The sequence below is a fragment of the Mastomys coucha genome, unplaced genomic scaffold (assembly GCF_008632895.1).
Source record: "Mastomys coucha isolate ucsf_1 unplaced genomic scaffold, UCSF_Mcou_1 pScaffold23, whole genome shotgun sequence".
NCBI classification, from domain to species: Eukaryota; Metazoa; Chordata; class Mammalia; order Rodentia; family Muridae; genus Mastomys; species Mastomys coucha.
In genome coordinates this window covers 112,355,015-112,375,536 of record NW_022196906.1, presented here as the reverse complement: position 1 = coordinate 112,375,536, position 20,522 = coordinate 112,355,015, and the positions used below count along the sequence as shown (strand labels likewise).

At 43.2% G+C, this 20,522-nt stretch overlaps 1 protein-coding gene across 8 annotated transcripts in view; it reads right to left on the bottom strand.

Moving 5' to 3' along the window:
- Positions 1-20,522, bottom strand: part of Golga4 (golgin A4) — an 83,636-nt gene that overhangs the window by 39,307 nt on the left and 23,807 nt on the right. For 6 of the 8 annotated variants that reach the window (XM_031345852.1, XM_031345854.1, XM_031345853.1 and 3 more), the window contains 8 exons: positions 16,969-17,280; positions 13,989-14,036; positions 11,741-11,797; positions 10,277-10,375; positions 9,592-9,736; positions 8,108-8,292; positions 7,727-7,810; positions 5,980-6,127 (listed from right to left, as the gene is read on the bottom strand). In XM_031345852.1, the coding sequence (XP_031201712.1) occupies positions 5,980-6,127; positions 7,727-7,810; positions 8,108-8,292; positions 9,592-9,736; positions 10,277-10,375; positions 11,741-11,797; positions 13,989-14,036; positions 16,969-17,280 (1,078 nt within the window). The remainder of the gene's footprint in view (positions 1-5,979; positions 6,128-7,726; positions 7,811-8,107; positions 8,293-9,591; positions 9,737-10,276; positions 10,376-11,740; positions 11,798-13,988; positions 14,037-16,968; positions 17,281-20,522) is intronic. The other 2 variants (XM_031345856.1, XM_031345859.1) reach the window with 1 other exon arrangement.

Below are 20,522 nucleotides of genomic sequence, written 5' to 3'. Positions count from 1 at the left end.
GGGAAGGGAAGGAAAGGGAAGGGGGAAGAGAAGAGAAAGGGAAGGGAAGAGAAGGAAAGAGAAGGGAAAGGGAAGGGGAAGGGGAAGGGGAAGGAAAAGGGAAGGGAAGGGAAGGGAAAGGGAAGTGAAAGGGGAAAGGGGAAAAGGAAGGGAAGGGAAGGGGGAAGGGAAGGGAAGGGAAAGAGAAAGGGAAGGAAAGGGAAAGGGAAGGGAAGAGAAGGGGGAAGGGAAGGGAAGGGAAAGAGAAAGGGAAGGAAGGGGAAAGGGAAGGGAAGGGGAAGGGAAGGGGAAAGAGAAGAGAAAGGGAAGGGAAGAGAAGGAAAGAGAAGGGAAAGGGAAGGGGAAGGGGAAGGAAAAGGGAAGGGAAGGGAAGGAAAGGGAAAGGGAAGGAAAAGGGAAGGGAAAACTTGGAAACACTAGAAGTCTGAATTCCTTTCTATCCTGGCCCTGGAACTGCCCGAGTTGTAAGTGTGTGATGAGTCCCTATCAGTGAATGAAAAGAAAGCACTCCTGGCATATAGACGTAGTGCAACGCTCACTCTTGGCATATAGAAGTAGTGCAATGCTCACTCTTGGCATATAGACCTAGTGCAATGCTCACATGTGAGTCAGGCTTTCACAAGGGTAAGAGATCATGCAGTTCCAAGTCACAGGAACTTCTTAAGCCACTCCCCAAGGTGTATACTTAGCTCGTCACTGTGTCCTGACTTTAACACACCTGCAGATCTATCCAGTATGTTGGGGTTTTTTAAACATCAAATACCGTAAAAGTCTCTAGCCTTGAAAAATATCACATTGAAGCAAAGCAAAGTGAATTTAGCTGACTAGTCATGCAGCTGTTCTTCCAGGTGCTGAAGTTTTCTGTAACAATGATTGTGTTTGGAACATAAACCCAGTAACAGTCTATTTAAAACAATAAATCTTGCTAACAGATATTCATTGAGTATTACATATATAAATAAATTACTTCCAAACAGCATAAATCTACTTCAATTCAGACTCTTTTTTTTTTGCCTGAGAAACATGGAATTTTCTTTTAAAGGCTCGTTCTAAGTTCCCATGATAAGAAAACCAGGAAGGAAGCCAGCCTTACCCCAGTCCTGTTCATACAAGGCTTGGGAAAGGCACCGGGATTCACTTATTGGCATGTGTGGATGCACAAAAATAAGATATTCAGTGAGACTTAATATTCAAGGAAACTGTTACATACACATCAACAGCTAACACAGCATTAAACATACAGGTGGTTTTGGCTTGTCTATGCACAAATCTAACATGTTAAATACATAAAGTCTTATTTCAAATGTTTGCCCAGACTTCAAGTGCAAATGTTCTTCTGTCTGGCTTATCAGGCTGGACCATACAAAAGAAAATATAACTCAGCAATAACAAAGCAGAATCGCATGACTTAACCCAAGTTTTCACATGCAGTCAATCATTTAAAACACATAAATTCAGCAAAGATGGGGTGTAGAAAAAGGAAATAAGACTATGAAAGTTAGTGCACTCTGAGAAACCTCCTAGTCCATGTGAAACATTCTACACATTTACATAATTATAAGATGTGTGTGTATGTGTGTGTGTGTGTGTGTGTGTATTCATGTAGACGCCAGCGGTTAATCTCAGGTTTTGTTTCTCAGAAGCCATCCAACTTGCTTTTTTGAAACAGGGTCTCTAACACGGACCAGGAGCCCATCAAGCAGGTTGACGTGGCTGGGAACAAACGCCACCAATCTGCCTGCCTCCACCTCTCCAGCACTGGGATTAACAAGTGCAAACTACATGTCAGCTTCTACGGGTGCTAGGGATGTGAGCCCCTCCCGTCCTCCTGAGGCAAGCACATCACTACTTGAGCTGTCTCCTTTACTTGGGGAGAAAGTCAGTGCTGTGACTGTGATTTCTCTTTAGCTCTAGCTATATTTGAATCACCTTACAGTAACTAACAACAACAAAGACTAAAGCCTTATAGATAAAAATGATGTGAGAGGAGAAAAAAATCAAAGATAAAACTAATCTGTATTAGAGAACTGGTACAGTATTTTTCAAGAGCAAAAGTTTAAAAATAGTTTAAAAGCTACTAGTTTTCAACAAAGGAATTGGTATCAAGGAAATGATGTGTATTCACTATGACACAAACCATTCAATCACGTTAGTACCTTAGCATTATATATAAGGCTTCCTAATATAGTGTTAAAAGGTGGCATAAAAACACACAAAGTTAAATACACAATACTACTGTAATATAAAACTAAGATTGCATAAAGACTAAAAGCAATACACTCAAACGGTGGAACGCTTCTATTTCACCATTCATCTCAACTGCCACCTAGAAAGGTATGAAAGCAGAAATCAACAGCTGTTGCACAGTGCTTCTAACAGGTGCATTATCTTTTGCTGTTAAGATGAATAATTTTCAACAAAGCAAGAAGAGACTTCAGAACCACAGCTGCCCTTCCCAGGGGGCTGTTCACGTGGTAGACTCAGACTGTAGTGTCCTGGTGGAAGCACATCATTACACTCATGCCTTAGTGATTTTTATACATGTGTATGCGGTACATGTGTGTGTGTGCTCGTGTATCTGAGCACATGTGGGCATGTGTAAACATGTACACATTTGTGTTGAAGCCTGAAGATGGCATCACATGGTCCTCATTCTATCCACTCTATTCAGTGCAGCAGGATCCTACTCTGAGTCTAGGGTTTCTACCTGCAGCCAGTCCAGCCAGTCCAGCCAGTCCAGCCAGTCCAGCCAGTCCAGCCAGTCCAGCCAGTCCAGCCAGCCAGCTTACCCTTGGCTCTCCTCTCTGTCTCCTCAACACTGGGATTACAGACTCTAGCCATGCATGCCTGGCTTTGCATGGGATCTGGGGGATTGGAGCTGTGTTTCTTGGCTTTCTGAGGCAAGTGCTTTGCTTACTCAGCATGTCCCTAGCTTATGCCATAACATATGAAACAGAATTCTTCCTTATAAATCAGAGACTGACATGGACTTTGTCCTACAACATGTGGCAGCGTTACTTTACAGATTAGGAGCAGTACGGTGCTCCTGGCTCTCAAGAAAAACAACTCAGAATGTGCTTTACGGTGCTAATTCCCAGAAAGAATGAGTCAGCTATCAACAGTCACACGTCCAGAGATACTATCAAAATCAAAGTCTTTACAGTAGAAAATGTATCCAGATAGTTTCTTTGGTAACAATTTTATGTAGATACCTCTGCTCCTAAAACCCCAATAGCCAGCTGTAAAGAGCACTGATTCCTTTATGTCCAAGGACTTTACTCAAGACAGAAGACAGATGTCTAACAAAGCAACTGAATTCTACAAAACCCAGATAATGCTTACAGACTGTTTACGAAAGCTTGGTTTGCTGACCACTATCTCCATGTTGGGCACTCATCTAGAGTTTTCTTTTGATTATTGTCTGTGCTTTACATTTGAAACTAAGAACCAAGTTTTGTTAGTCAGTTTTTCTCAACTAAGACCATGAGCTGGGGTGCATCTGGTCTGCAGAACTAGTTTTCATTACAGATTGAATTTATGTGTCATCGGTGTAGAACCAGTCTCCCTACAAAGTTCTACCATGGCACTCAAGAGTTAGACAGCAAATGAAAAACACAGGCAACTAACTATGTTGTCTGGGTGTTTTCCAAAATTAATGTACCTATTAAATAATTTAAATCTCTATTCTCTCCTTCACTACTTATTAATTTGTACTCTTCTGATATTGACATGCTTTTGTACACTGTGGCCACACACCAGCTCCTGTGCACTGTAGCTGCACACTGAGCAGCAGTGCACTGTGGCTAGTTTTTATGTGCACACACACTGGTTTCTAGGCACTGAGACCTCACACTGGGCTCCTGGGCACTGAAAGCAAACCAGTCTGTAGTATCTCGCATTGCTTGTCTTTAGGAATTTAGATTCTCAAAGTAACTATTACTCCCTGACAGGAATCTTCTTAGGTTTAATGAGAACAAGTTCAACTAAAATCTCCAAATTACCTCATTAAACAACGCAATGGAGACAGACATGCATCTACAAGTACAGATGGTATTAACCAATTTCTCATGCATGGCTCCATTTCCCTGTTGGTACCTTACAATACGTTTTCTAATATCATTTCTCAAAACTGTGTCCTAGGAATCCAAATCCTTATCAATTCAAAGGTCACTGTAAAACTTCATCCCCTCTCCCCGACTTCATGGCACGTGTGTTGTCAGTTCCTGTGACATCCTGCAGTTACTTCTTTCCTCTCACTTATTTCTATCAGTCAAACTAGGACCTCTCAACATACACTCTGAAGCCACAATGTGCAAGTTAAAATCTGACCACACATTTACTTTCTGTGCTTAAATGGAGAGATATTACTTAAAGTATAGCCTTAGGTTCTCCTAGTTGTAGATGAGAATAGGAATGGTCCTGTTTGACAGAATGTAAGGGTTAAATAGGAGTAAAAGAGCAACAGTACCAACAGAGCCTTGCTATGAGACTGCAAGGACTGCCGGGAAGGACTGCCGGCCATAGCAGGACTAGGACTAACATACACCAGCAGCACTAAACACTAAAGCAACTCCGGCCTCACCACAAATGCCTATGTGTGTCACCTATGTCAGCGTCTCTGCAGGTTTAGCCACAGGCTAATGATTCTTACAAGGTACTCCATGTCTTATCTCCACATGCCTACAAGACAATTCCACTGGGAAATCCCATGGCTAATTCAAATTCAAAAAAAAATCTTAAACAAACATTCTAGAAATCAACCCCCAAGTCCCCAGTACAGAGCCCCTGACCACTCTCCACTACTCTCCTTATTGACATGTATGGCCATCTTAGATTCGGACCTCTCTTCTGCTCCTCCCCACTGAGCCACCAACCTCGGTAGCCAACCTGTTCTCTTCCTCAAACCTGGATTTCCTGCTTCTGCTTCCAACTTCATTCCCTTTCCACATAAAACATGAGTTCCTGCCACACGGTGCTCACCGGCTGCTTCCTACTGCCTTAGATGCACAAGTTTAAATGCAGCTAACTCCCATGTTAAGATGCCAGTAGCCAGTGCCTTCAAAACTCAACCTCGCTTCCCACGTCAGCAAGCACTGCTTCTAGCTGACTCCCACGGGGCCCCTGCCTGGTCACAGTCCTACAGTGACTGACATGTCTACAGCCTCATCTCTCTTTATTTATTTCACTGTGCAGCTCATTAACTGAGACGTCCTAACCTGTTCCTGGCCTGCTTACTTCTAACAGCTTCTTTCTTAGCACTACTCAGGACTGAATGTAATGAATACAACTCCAGTCAACTGGTATGTTTAATACCAGACTGTTTGCTGACACCAGTGAAAGCAGATATTTATACCTTACGTTTTCTGTTCACCCTATATCACCCGTAAGGAAGCAGTTATTTTAAATAAGCCCCACGCTATGCCAACTTGTAAGCTCCTGAAACCTAAATTATAATACTCTACGACAGAGGTCAGCAAACATTTTCTGTAATAGTTAGATATTAACATTTCACATATGGTCTCTGACACATTTTCTTCTACCTATTGCAAGTATGTATGTGCATGTGTGTGTGTGTGTATGTATGCGTATGTATGTATGTGCGTGTGTGTGTGTGTGTATGTATGCGTATGTATGTATGTGCGTGTGCGTGTATGCGTATGTATGTATGTATGTGCATGTGTGTGTGTATATGTATGCGTATGTATGTATGTGCGTGTGCGTGTATGCGTATTATGTATGTGCATGTGTGTGTGTGTGTGTGTATGTATGCGTATGTATGTATGTGCGTGTGCGTGTGTGTGTATGTGTATTACTCTTAGCTTGAAGACTGTTGACTCACTTGGTCCCATGAGAGCCTTCTCCAAAGAGCACGTTCTTATTAGAAGTCCCTATGGTTAAGCATCTATATCAACAATGAACTCACTTGTTAAAATCCTCTGACTTTTGGGTTGACATCAAACACAAACCCTGAGTTCTTACCAGCTCTTTCAGACTTTTCCTTCTGTTCCCGGAGCTCCTCTCCCTGGGTAGTCATCTGTTTGATATGACTACGAAGCTGAGCAATTTCATCTTCTTTCAGTTCCAGGGTCTCAAGCATTTGCCGCTTCGTCTCTGTTATAACCATTCCCTGAACAGAAGTGCAGACTCTAAGCCATTTGCATAACAAAACTGCATCACTGCATCATCCACACATAGTACAGCTCAAATGGTGTGGGAAGCACAACAAACATCTCTTAACCAGGACAGTGGGAGAGTCTCTTGAGTAGCTCACACACTCAAGTCAGTCTTCACTCTGTGCCTCAGCAGACCAGGATGTGTCAATATTTTAATAATAAGTTTAGTCCCTTAAGCAACAGAACATGCTTCAGTTATAAGATTTATTTTACAATCTTACTATAGATGTATGGTAATTTTGGTCTTAATAAATAGTAACAAACAAAACTAGCCTCTGAATGTGGCTGGCAACCAGAATAAGCCACAATTAGCATTTCCACATGTAAATACTCCTAGACCTACGGAGGTAGCTGCTGCACAGCTGGGTGGACCAAGGCTAGAGCCCAGTTCTTCTCTTTTCTCATGTGACTTCCTCTGGCTCCATCACTATCCCCCAACTACTAAAGGCCCACCATCCCCCACTCTGTGAGAGGCTTCTCTCCTCTCCGTGGAGAAGCCACACAGAAATGAAGGTCAATGTGTGGAAAATCGTTGAATCACCAAGGACAAAGCAAACCTGTATAGTTGATCTAGTGTCTTTAAAAGAGCTTAGCCCTCGCCTACAGGGTCTGCTGAGCCTGCTTTGGAGTGTGACTACCCGACATGAACCTGCTTTGGAGTGTGACTACCCGACATGAACCTGCTTTGGAGTGTGACTACCCAACAGCCAGGGTTAATGTTAACAACCGAGGAAGTGCTGCATAGTTAAGAAAATCTAAACCATGGTGGTAGGTCTCCATTGTCTTCAAAACTCACATCACAAAGGAGAGAAAATGTCAGAAAGGAAGGACAGCTAGCCCTATACATTAAAAGAAATCTCAATCATATTAATCACAATGAAAGAGTTTATTTGGTACATAATAAGTCAGCAGATGGTATCATGAACTGCTGTTAAACTGCTAGATATGATCATTAGGTGGTTGGACTTTTTTGAAAATAAAGGGTACTTTGTTTCAAAGCTAGGCTAAAATACTACATTCATCAACCAAGATGTGAAATGAACACATTTTGTATTACAAAAGGGCCAGAGACGCTGGATCAAGCAGGTAAAGCTTTTGTCTACCTGTGAGTCTCCCAACTGCCTGCTAGGTGCTAGCTGGTCTCTATCTCAGCCCTTCCTGCATCCTCCAGTCTCCCAGGCATCCTGGAATCCACATGTACAAAGCCTTATGCTAACGTACACATCACCCCTTCTTACTCTGACACCATTCCCATGCAGCCTGTCTTAACTGTAAGACTGGAACTCTTCTCTGAGACAGGTATGGACTGTGAGCACACTGCCTTTGTCCCCTTTCCTGTTGCGTCTAGGATAGAACACTGACTAATACTAAAGAACCAGAGAACCGGGTTCACTAATGCTAATACTGCACAAATCTAGAAATTAAAAATAGGTTTCATGGAAGCAGCTACGAAAATTTGAAAACCAGGTGTATATATAAATGCTTCTAACTGCTTTCAAAGCAAATCTGGGGGCCCCTGACGAATTTCATTATCATACATTTGGGAGTTTTACCTTATCTTGTTCAAGCTGTTCAATTAAGTTCTTTGCATCACGCAACTGAGTGATAAGTTTAGTCTTCTCAGCCATATGAAGCTCCTAAAAAAGTTTTAGAAATTCATTTCCATCTCTAATAATGCTTTGCCTCCTATGAGAACTCAACGAAGCTTATCTAATCTAAGTAGCTCTTATGGTGTAATGAGGAATACACAGGAAATCTCAAATGTATGGTAAATGCTACAGACCCAGAGCACTTTGTGCTCACACCAGGACACCCTCTCCACCCTGTCTATGGACAGGAGGATGAAGGCGGCTTCCCAGAGGAGGCACAGGCCACACGCAAGCCTGCTCAGCTGGCTGCACACACTTACAAAGCAGAGGTCGGCTGCTTCTTACCTTCATCTTTTCCAGCTCCTGCAGCCTCTCCTCCAACTGCTCCTGCAGTGCCTCCTTCTCACTCAGCAGCAGTGCGCACTGCTCCTTGTGGGACCCAATTGTCTCCTTACAGCGCTGGAGTAGATTCTCCTGACGTTTCACTCTTTGCTGGAGCATCTCCAGGGTTTTAGCCGAAGTCCCACCTCCTACAAATGGAAAAGCAGCATCAGCAGGGCAGTCATTAAACACACAAGTGATAAGACACAGGAGATGGCTTAGTGGGTGAAGGGACCAGGTGCCCACCAGGAGCTGTCCTCTGACCTCCACATGCACAACACAGCACATTAAACACTCACAGACACTAAGGAAATGAAATCATAACAAAAGCGTAAGGGTTACAAAGAAACTCTAGGAACATTGACATCTTTTGGAGGGTGAGGAGGGCAGGGATCTGGAGAGCCGTGTTTAGCTCAGCACACACTCTACCACTGAGCTACAGCCCGGCCCTGCCAAGGCAGCTTCCTCACAAACCTGACCACACTGAGAAAGAACACCCCAGTTAGCAAGTGGCATTCTCCAAACCAGTCTCAAGTTACTGTGTGATGCTTAGATGAAGAAATCAAGTATAAAATGAACTCCTTACCCTGGAGTGCCATAGACATTGGCATTAGCTGGATCTAGCCTACTTACTAGTCAAAACTGAGGGGAGGGGGATCATCCCTAAGCTCTGGTAAGCTCCATCCCAAAAGTATTGAGAGTTCTTTCTAGTCCTCCGCTCCCTTCCTGAAAGCAGCTCTGGTTGCTACAGGCTTTATCTGCTCCGTTTGAGTCTGTCCTCACGCCTGCAGGACCTGCAGCCCTGTAGGTTCACCACACAGATGGCAGCTGCTCAGCCTCTAATGGAAGCAAAGTCACTGTGACTTTTGGTAGGAGAACGAAGACACAAGACAGGAGTGGACACAAACCTGTAAGCCTGGTCTTGGAAGGCTAAGGCAGAAAAAAAATCACAACTTGAGCAATACAGGTTCCATAATGAGACCCTGTCTCAAGAAAAAAACCAAAATAGTATCACATAATTTATATGCTTCAATTATTTTAAAATGTGATTTCCTTGAAGTTTATGCAACTTTCAAGTCTTAAATCAACTGCTTTTTTTCTGAAGAAAACAAAATCAGTTGGTTATTTTGTTTGTTTTTTTGGTTTGTTTGTTAGTTTTCCAAGACAAAGTTTCTCTGTGTAGCTCTGGCTGTCACACTGCAGACCAGGCTGGCATCAAACTCAGAGATCCTCCTGTCTCTGCCTTCCAAGTGCTGGGATTAAAAGTAAGCACTAACACTGCCTAGCTAAAAAAAAAAGTCAATTTAAAAACAAACAAACTTGAATCGTTGAAGAAATGCGGGTCAAGAGCATCTTCCTTCTGCCTCAGTCTGTTCTATCAGCTTGAATCCTGAATTCCTCCACACTGTCCTCTCATTTTTAAACTATGCTCTGACACCGGAGCTCACCCACTGGTTCCCCGACACCCTCCATCTTCTCCTCCATCCTCTCCATGTCACTGTGCACTTCTGCCTGGACCTCTATCGGAGGCAGTGGTTTAGGAGCATCAACATTCACTGGGCCATTCTGTAATCGTTGCTTTAGAAGAGAAACCTTAAAAAAGAAAAGAAAGAAAGAAAGAAATTCATTACTACAAAAAAAAAGGTATGACAGAAATATTTTCTTTAAATTTTGTAAGAAACAGGGTGAAGCCAGGCAGTGCTGCACACCTTCAATCCCAGTCCTCAGGGAGCAGAAGCAGGCGGATCCCTAATTTCAAGTCCAGCCTGGTCTACATAGCAAAATCCAGGACAGCCAAGGATACACAAAAAAAACTATCTCAAAACAAAACAAAACAAAACAAAAGCCAGAGGGGGAGGAGCGGGAGAGAGGGGAAGGGAAGGGGTGAGAGAACAGTGTGTCTGCTAGAATGAAGGAGACAGGCGACTCGCACAGTGAGCTGTTTGCCACATGCACCATCACATTAGTGGCGATGCCACAAATCAGTCAAAAGGTACAATAAAGAAAATACGCTGTTAAAATGGAAGAAAGGCAGAGTTTTAAATCAAGCTTTTTTCTCTTTACATTTGAAATTCCTCAGCTATCTGACTGTCACTCTATCACAGGCTTCCATGCTTCGACCTGTTCTTTCACCTGAGTCTGGAGAACACTGATGTACTGATCTTTCTCCTCCAGACATGCATCAAACTCTTCCTGAAGATGTTTCTTTGCTTGCTGGTCCATCTGCAGCTCCTACAGCAAAGAAGGTGTCACAGGAAATTTTACATGTGAAACAACAGACACAAACGTCAAGTTTACAACATCATCTGAGATCTGACTCACTCTTAAAGTACAGAATAGTTAGAGAATCCTCCATGTTTAAGACATTAATATTTAAAACCTTAACATCAATAACTAATTTTGTTCCTTAAACAATATAAGGATCTCCAACAAGAACGTCTTCTTAAAGAACTGCAATGGTGGATAGTGATGCACAAAGGAAATGGAAGGCTTGAGATAAAAGCCTTGGACTGAGCAGCAGCAGAGCGTCTTCCCACAGAGGCTGAGACACCAGCACTCCCTCCCGTTCCTGAAGTCAGTGCAAATGTTACTTCATAGTGATTAACCCCAAATCAATGTTTATCTCTGCTGCAACAGGCCCAAGAATGACTTTCTCAGTCTGGGCTCCTGCTCACCTCAAGCCCTCTGAGCTCTGGCCCTTTGTGTCCTTTACAGATTGCTCTACCCGTCCAGGCTCAGTTCTGTGTGCTCTCCATTTCTCCCTCAACCTCAGGGTCTTAGAATGTTAGAGACTAGTATCTGGAATGTGTAGGTAGGACAGCAAACTCCTCGTTGTTCTGAGGTTGCTACCTCTCTAACTCCCGGAGTTTAAAATGTTCAGTTAGACCTCAGTTATTTTGTTGATGCCTGCTTACGATCTCATTCTTGTATCCTGTGTTTGGGTTCTGTCTTGGGCCACTGTGGACACGCCCAAGATCGCTATGTCTCAGTTTTGTCTTTCCCTCCCACGCGGCTCTGGAGAGGTTTCCCACGTGGCCTCCCTTTGATCTCACCCTTCCTCAGGACACCACCAAGGGCTTACAAGAACTCCCAGTCCTGCAGTGTTACAAACTGACTAGTTCCCAAAACACTGAAGCACTAGCTTGTACTCTTCCCTGCACCTAAGATTACTAACAGGCAGCAGAAAGGCATCTCACTCGTGCTTGCCCGCCTGTTAATAAAGCAGAGACCCACGCCCATTTTCTCGAGGGCAGCTCCCTCACCAAGGGACTCCTTTAGCAGAGTGGTATGTGGCAGGACAAAAAAAGTATTCTGTGTCTCTAGACAAAAGGCCATTGTAAGGACCCTCGAAACCCCGCCTACCTCTACTGCCCACTCTGAATGCAGGCAAGGCTGCCCACCAATGACAGGTGTACCTAATCCTTAAGTACAGAAACCTGGACAGTGAATTTCTTGTTCCAAATAGAATCAATAACAAGCCAGGCTAACTAGAGTCACTTCCTATTACACACAGGTCAGCTGAGCGCATGAAACAAAACACATCTACTAACTAGGAGGTTGAATCACTGATCTCAAAGTGCCAATCACTAAACTTACCTCTCTTAATTCTGAAATTCTCCGAAGGGATTTATCTTGACTCTGACTCAATATACCCTTTAATTACCAAAAAAAAAAAAAAGTTAGTTAAACATCTACAGGGCATATCCATGCAAAAAGTTAAAAAAAAAAAAATCTAGTCTATGTCAATAGTTACATTTGCTAAAATGCATGAGCACAGAAGCCAAACTATAAATTTAACTATATGTCAATTTCAACAACAGATTTGTAAACTCAAAGTTCAAAAGCAAATGATCTCACTATAATAAACTACAAAGACCATGTTAATTATCATTATCTGTTGTTAAGGTTTATGTTCTTAAAAAATCTAATTCTCATGAACAGCATTACAAATGGTTAAATTAGTAACTGTCCATTAAAAAGTAATCAAGTCCAAGAAAGACAGCTCACTGGTTAAGAGCACTCTGTTCTTGCAGAGGCCTTGGGTTCCATTCTCAGTACCACATGGCAGCTCACAGCTAACTGTCTGGAACTCCAGTTCAGGGGATCTGACACCTTCTACAAGCCTCTGCTGGCACCTGGCACATGTATAGTCACAGACAGGCATGCAGGCAAAACACCCATACTCATAAAAGATAATTTTAATCAAGTTAAGAGTAACCTACTAAAAGGTGTATGCTGCAGACTTCGGAGGGTAGCAGGGTGTTCTCACTAGTACAGAGGCTGAACGGCCAGCTGCAGCCCATGAAAACAGAGTGACTGTGTGCTTCTGTGATCAGACACTGAGGTCAAGAACTAAGGAGAGCGAGCGATGGTGCATGCCTGCAATCACAGCACTCAGGAGGCTGAGGCAGGAGGATAGCTACACAGGCCTATCTCAGGGAAACAAGAGAAATGGGGTAACTTGTAGCTTCCTGGATTTGTGTGTCTAACAACAAGAACAAAAATAAATAAATCAATAAGAAAGAGGAACTAGGAAGATAAAATGTCTGTTTATCAACATGGATTAGCAGGATCTACCTCTTTGAGGCCCCAGAGCAGAAGTTAAATACTGTAGACAACTGTTGCTCTTAATGATAAACTTTTATCATAAGCACCGTTAGTGTTTATTCTTTTAAACAAGCTCTAATGTTGGGAGCTGGGGCACTAGGACTTACTGACAGCTTTAGACACTCCCTAGTCCCCCGGGCCCACGAAAGACTATCAGCTAAGCAGTTAGCCTGACACCCTGGCCAGCACCAGCTACTCTCAACACTTCATAGACATTAAGGAGCTTGTGGTTATTGAAGCTCCTTGTCCTAGCTATGATGGCTTAGTTTGTCTTGGCCTTTTTGCCCCTATAAGCAAAAGGTGAACTGTACTTGGTGAACTGCAGTTGACCAGTAGTCATTTGTGTAAAGGAGAATAATTCTCCTAGTGGTCCAACAGAAACTACATGATTGGTGCAAATGTAACCCTCCACTCTCACCTCGAGGGGCTGTGACGGTGTAAATGCAGTCCCTCCTTTGCCATGACTACAACGAATACAATTCTGCATGAAGGTCTGCTCTGACTGGTGCAGACACTATGACCACACTTTCTGGTGTGTGCAGGCACACTGTGTGGCTCCTCCTGGGCTGCCCTGGGTGTTGCTCAGGCTCAGTAGCAGGATCTCTCTGCTGCTGAGCTTGTCTTGCCTACTAGTAGTCTTTATCATTAGCTACGAGCACTGGGTTGCCAGTGGGGAGATGGCTGAAGTGGCAGTAACCACACTAGTGACAAGAGGGCACGGAAGGATTAACTCAAAGCACAGAGCTCATGGAGAGAAGGCTAAAGAAACGCAGTAAGGGTTGAGGGGACCTGGCTACCCGAAGAGTCAATAAGCTCCTTGGAGACTTTCTAGTTTCATGTAAAGCTTTATCTAAAGGCCAAAGGAAGCAGAAGCTGGCTCCTGGGAACAGTCGCAAGTACCAAGTACCTGAAAGTACTCAGAGAGCTGAGTGTGTCTGTACATCAACACACACACACACACACACACACACACCCTTGCAGACCAACATGGCAGAAAGGGTGCTTCAAAGAGGCAAACATCCTAAATCCAAATCTTCTACAGTGGGACCTGGAACTCAAGGAAACTAGGATGTAACATGGAAACCATCTCCAGGCTCTCCATCACTCACTCTTTGACAAACCTCTAGCAATGGTAAAATCTGAAATTACATCGAATATTTAAAAAGAAAAGTTAATATTCATGAGAGCGTCTCTAACTTGAGAAGCACGGATGAGTCAGGAATGGTCAGTCACTCACTTGTAGCTTTTTCTTCTCTCTCTGAAGAGTCTGAAACGCTGTGACGAGCTAAAACAAAGCAACCACCAGGATATTATTATTTGTTATTTCTCAATAAATACAACTCAGTATTCTAATTGCTGCTAAAACTTTGCTCTTTATAAATGTCAATAATCAGTCAGAACAGTCATGGAGACAATTAAGCTTAATTCAACCCATAACATAAATGACACTGCAAGCTTAATTCTACAATAGAAGATGTAAGTTGACTGTAAGCCAGTAAATCACCATACACATTAGATTTCAACACATAATGTAAAGGTGAGAATTGCAGCCAACTGGCCTGAGGTGGAAGGGCACCTATCTGTCAGAGTCACAGACTGACTAAATCTGCAACCTACAACATTATGCAAGTGTTTGCCGGAAACAAATTCCAGGGCCTGACCCCAAACTGACTCACTGAGCAGAGAGCGAGGTGGAGAGACAGGAACCTGTTCTGGAAACTCTCAAGGTGACTTGTTTGGGGCTACGATATTAAACAGTAGTCAAAATCTGAGGAAAGAGATACATAACTAGCAGATAGAAATGAGGAGTCCCAGCCCTAATCCTAATCAGAATGAACATCTGAGCACAACGTGATGAAGTAATGGAATAACAGCCTTGTTGTTGCTGTTGTTTGAGGAGTTTTTGGGTTGTTTTTTTGGGTTGTTTTGTTTTGTTTTTGAGACAGGGTTTCTCTGTGTAGCCCTGGCTGTCCTGGGACTCACTCTGTAGACCAGGCTGGCCTCGAACTCTAAGATCGACCGGCCTCTGCCTCCCAGAACTAGTACTAAAGGTGTGCGCCACCACTGCCAGGCCTGAGTCACATCTTTTTAGCCCTGTAAGCCTTTCACAGCCAACAGTGACACTCAACACACTGCTGGGACCTACATCAACAAAACACAGTGCAGTTCTGAGAGAGAATCATGGTCCAGTAAACCATTCTCCACCTTCCCTGGAAAGGGTATGTGTGCTCCTAAATGTCACTGTTAATGTTGGAGTCAAGGCAGTTAACAGCGTAAGGGAGAAGTGCGTCTAGAACAGACCTCAGAATTTGGATTTGGAAACAAGTTCTGCTTAGCAGTAGACCTGCCTTATTAAATATACAGGCTCAAAAAAGGGGGAAGGGGGAAAAGAGCAGCACAAGAGTTAGGAGCCACCTACAAACTGACTTCACCTCACCTCAGGACCCTACGGCAGCAGGAAAAGTAGAGGCACGGGCTACAACATCTCCCTAATCCTGAAAAGCTGCTTGACTCTAAGACAGCCTAGAATGGGAGAACGCCCAGAACTGAGCACCAAACAGATTCTATCATCTGCTCTGTGGCCCTGAGTACATTACTTAATCTCCATGGATCCCCAATCTGTTTTCTACAAGCATAAGCACATTTACATTTGCTTCAAAAAGATGGTACAAAATTAAATTCCACCACAAATGCAAACAGAAGCTGGCATACATAAATGCTAACTGTACTGTCGCCCCAACTTCAGGTCTAAAACTGTGGATAAATCTATAAAAGTAGCATAAAGGTAATCAATCACAACTATGACAATTATCAACATTACTAGAAATTAGAAATAACAATTAAAAAGGACTAAAGGAAAAACTTATGTAGTTCCACAGCTATAAGAGAGACACCTGGCTCCAGTGCCCCATTCATACCTCCAGAGTCCATGAGACAGATTCCTTTCTATTTGCCACCATTTATAATTTTAATAAAAAGGCAATTTATGTATGTCATCAAGGTTTTCATTTCATTTTGGTTTTGGCAGTATGGATAGAAAACTAGCTACACAGACAGCAGAACTTGGACTAACTTTACACCTAACCCTGAAGTTCAATATTCATTAAAATTGAATGTATATGGATTTACTAGCTATGTCAAAATAAAATGATGCATATTGAGTATCACAAAAAAAGGCCACTGCTAAAAAGAACTTCCTGAAGAAGAATCTCTTTACCTCACTTGACAGAAAGGGACTCAAGAAGGGCAAACATATAGTTTTAGTTCCCAAAGTACTCTTTTTTGAAAAATAAAAGGGCACTATTTATGTCTTCCCTTACACCAAACAGAGTGAGCCTAGGAGTAGTTAAAAAGTAGTAAGAAGGCTAGAGAGGTGGCTCACTGGTTACGAGCACCTAGCTGCTCCCAACCTTTCAGAGGACCCCGGTTCAACTCTCTACATCCACATGGCAGCTCACAACTAAACATATCATAACTCGAGTTCCAGGGGATCTAACTTCTTTTTCTGGCCTCCAAGGGTACCAAGCACATAAGTGGTACACACATATACAGATACAAACAAAATACACATACATATAAAATAAAAATTAAGTTTTTTTTAAAGATTCATGTTAGGCAAAAATTTAAATGCCCAAAAAAAAAAAAAAGAAAGAAAAGCCTAGGAAGATGGCTGACTGGGTAAGGGTATCTGAGGCCAAGGGCACTGCCTGTCTGAGCTCAATCCCTGGATCTATAAGGTAGAATGAGAGAACCAGCTCCCAGGAGACTGTCTCTAGCCTCTCCTCCCATGTGCTCTGGCATGCACTCATGCATGTACATATAAACACAATAGATAATCTAAATTTTAAATGTAGATATTAGTACAATGAGAATAGGTCAAATCGTTGAAGACATCAGACTATCTAACCATGGCTGTCTGAGAAATCTGTCTGACTTCAGAAACTATTCTAGTCAGAGATGAGTCGCATGGGGAAAACAGAAAACAAAGAGTGACCTGCGACCTAGATATTCACAGACACAGCAGAGAACAAGAAAACCAAAACGTCAGTTTGCTCAAAGGCTTCTGGACCACAGAAAGACCTGAACTAGGTCTGTCGCCAGCTATCTGCCTCAGTAACCAGGATCAGGGTCAGCCAGCCTCGAGTAAGAACAATACAGTAATACAAACGAGATGAAGGGGAGCGCTCTGTGGGAGCCAACACCCACCATGCTCCTACCTCGGAGTACTTCCCTCGGTAGCTACTTAGGCTCCGTTCCATTCTGCGCAAGCGCTGAAGCAGCTGCTCTCTGTTGAGACTGTCCGAGTTCCATGGTGAGTCTTCAGCCTCATTCTCCATATCGGAAGGCGGATCAAAGGTGGCAGCAGAAGAGTCCAGGTCAAGTTGGTTCAGGGACTCTCTGGATGATGTCCGGGCCAAAGACTCTTTAGAAGACCGAAACAGGGATTCCTTTATGGGACTTCGAAACAGAGACTCCATGGAAGGAACTCGGAGCTGGAGCTTCTGCGCAAACGTCTGTGTGTCACCTGACTGTAACCGAAGCCAAGGGAACATGGGTTAAACACTCACTCAGACACCTACTGCCCCCTGTCACCAGCACTGGTCTGGAACAGGCTCTAACAAATACAATTTGCATTTCAGATAAATAATGCAAAGCACTGTTTTCTGAAAAATGAAAGACACTGGCAATTTCTGTCAAAAGTCTGGACCTAGAGTCAGAGAACTGGGCTGTGACTCTGGGCTGTCACCTGGAAGTACAAGTGCCTTCAGTAAGTCGCTGCCCGTCAGCCACTTTTTGCCCATCTGTACAAAAGGAAGCATGCTTAGTAGGCTGACCCCACAGGGCTGCTGTGGAACCTCACCCACCCACTTGCTAGATCCTTTATTACACACTCTGCCTCAAGTGTGGGCATCCACGGTGAAGTATGAGGTAGAGGCTCAATTCAAGTCTGTTTGAACTAGTGAGCTCATGGATTTAATGATTCCAGATCGTTTTTTTTCAAGAGATGGAATATGGGCTGAGAGAGAGGGCAATGCGCTAATCAGACAGCAATGGAGTGGAGGGGACCAGGAACCCACAGCTCTGCTGGAGCTCCGTCCTATGAACCCAAGCTGTTTGTAACAGTACAACCTAGAATCACCCAAATGTCCACAGCACAGCACATACTGTGTGACAGATATAGAAGTTCACAATACACTGCTAAAAGTAAAAAATCTAGTTAGAAAGCAGTATCCATACCATGAGCTCAATTTGACTTGTTTATAAATATTTTTAATTTATATTTATATTTTCACAGATGCCATCAGAAGAAGTCATGAAAGACAGACATATGCAGAGGTAAACAGTGTCTTCGTGTGGCAGAATTTGAAGTGGAATTAGTTTTTGTGTCATATTATTCTGTACTTCCTAGTTTGTTTTCATAATGTGCAAGTTCTACCCTTATGATGGAAGGAGGACCAGGAGGAGGAGGAGGAGTGCTTCTGGTACAGTCTCTGACAACTGCTTTCACGGCAGTTCTATTAGGGTCACCTCCGGCCCATGTGAAAAATTGCTTTTGAGTTGCCTAGCATACAGCATCCTTACAAAAGACCTAAGAATAGACATATAAAGCACATGTGAAGAATAGACATATAAAGCACATGTGAAGAATAGACATATAAAGCACATGTGAAGGAAGAATAGACATATAAAGCACATGTGAAGAATAGACATATAAAGCACATGTGAAGAATAGACATATAAAGCACATGTGAAGAATAGACATATAAAGCACATGTGAAGACAGCTGGCATGCTATAGGGTCTCCAGAAGCTAATGAATAGCCAAAGCCTGTCTCTGCAGCTAGTCATCTTCTCTGCCTGTCTACTGTGACTGGCAGTGAGGATTACTGTCTGTTCTTGGAGCTGGGGAGTGCTATAGGACCTACACATGCTGGGCAAGCATGGCCCACTCACCCTCAACCTCAGCCTCTGAGCAGAGTGACTCATCCCTTCCGTGGGAGTCAGTCTCACACTACTCAGTTGTTCTACAGAGCCTTGAGCAAGGAGCTCGTCCTGTTTCCTCCTCTGTAAAATGGGGACAGAAAACACAATGATAACAATGAAGACGATGACTATGATGAAGGCCAAAAAGACTGAATAAATCAATACCACATGCAGCAACAATTAGCAAGAAAAGACAGAAAATAAAGGGCACAGCCTGAAACAAAACCAAATGCAGAAATAAGAGACTCATCAGGGTGGTCGATGGAGCCCCCTGCAGAGCAGTTCTCTTACGGTTAGAAGACCTATGGGTATTAGCTATGGGACCTGACTTAGCTTTTCCACAGTAGGTATGTGGCTTTGATTAAGTGACACAACCTCGTCCTGCTGTCTTTGTCTGTGTGAGATGAAGCCAGCAGCACCCTTCATGAGGTGGTGGTGGTGAGGAGTAACCAGCCTGGGTTAAGAACTTAAGCTCACCGAAGGCAGGTATTGCCTGCACCTGACACCCAAGCTTCCCCGCTTCTTTCCTACCACATCCAGGTTTTGTTGAAGTACAAATCACTTCCTGACCAGGAGATGGTTAATTAAAACTGTAACACACAGCAGAGGGTGGGGATTTATGGTGAAAAACTGCAAGCTGTGGTTGAAGCTAAGAAGAAGCACCCTCTCCAAGCCTGCAAGTCCATTCCTACACATGCACAGCAGACATGTATGAATAGTGAACAAAAGACCACTCAAAATAAACGCCAAGTCAAATTAGACTGTTAATGAGGGCTTCTTTTTCTTAAATTTGTTTTGTTCACCAATGGAATACTAGAAATCAATGAATGGTTTGAAATCATAGCAACAATGTAGATAAATCTCATAGAGTATGAACAGAAGCGAGCATTCGTGGCGGCCCAACTAACTCCAGTACTCAGGAGGCAGCTGCTGGTGTGAAACCAGAGTGGCTTACACAGTAAGCTCTACACCAGCTAAGGTGAGATGTGCGACTATCTAAAGCAGTGGTTCTCAACCTTCCTAATTAGACCCTTTAACACAGTTCCTCACATTGTGGTGATCATATAATTATTTCATTGGTACTTCATAACTGTAAATTTGCTACTGTTGTGAGACATAATATAAATATGTGATATGCAGGACATCTGATATGCAAAACCCCAAGAAAAGGTCACTAGATTCCCCAAAGGGTTCATAACCCACAAGTTGAGAAATGCTAGTCTAAATGGAAGGGAGGGAGGGAGAGAGGGAGGGAGGAAAGGAAGGAAGGCAGGCAGGCAGGCAAACCCTTTACCTGTAGGTCAAACTAATTTACAGTCCTAGAGAAGGAGTGGTGGTGACCTCTGAGGTGAGGTGAGGGACAAGATGGAGCTGAAGACTTAGAGTACTAATAATTTCTGGTCATGGGGTTTTTGTTTTTAATTTTTTATTATATCTGTAAATTCGTTTATGCATATCAGGATACAGAGCACAGAAGTCAGACAGGGGACAATCTGCGGGAGCCAGTCCCCTCCCTGCACCAGTGGGTCCCAGGAATCAGACTCAGTTGGTCAGGCTTAGTGGCAAGCACCTTCACCTGCTGAGCCACTCTGTCTGCTCTGATTACAAAGGTCTACTTGTAGGGTCACACTTTTATTTATATGTCACACTTTTCTACAGATTTTAAAGTTTCATACTATTAATTTTCAATTAGTATTGCTTTAATTTAGGTTCTCTGAGACTCAGTGTCTTAGTCAGGGTTTCTATTCCTGCACAAACATCATGACCAAGAAGCAAGTTGGGGAGGA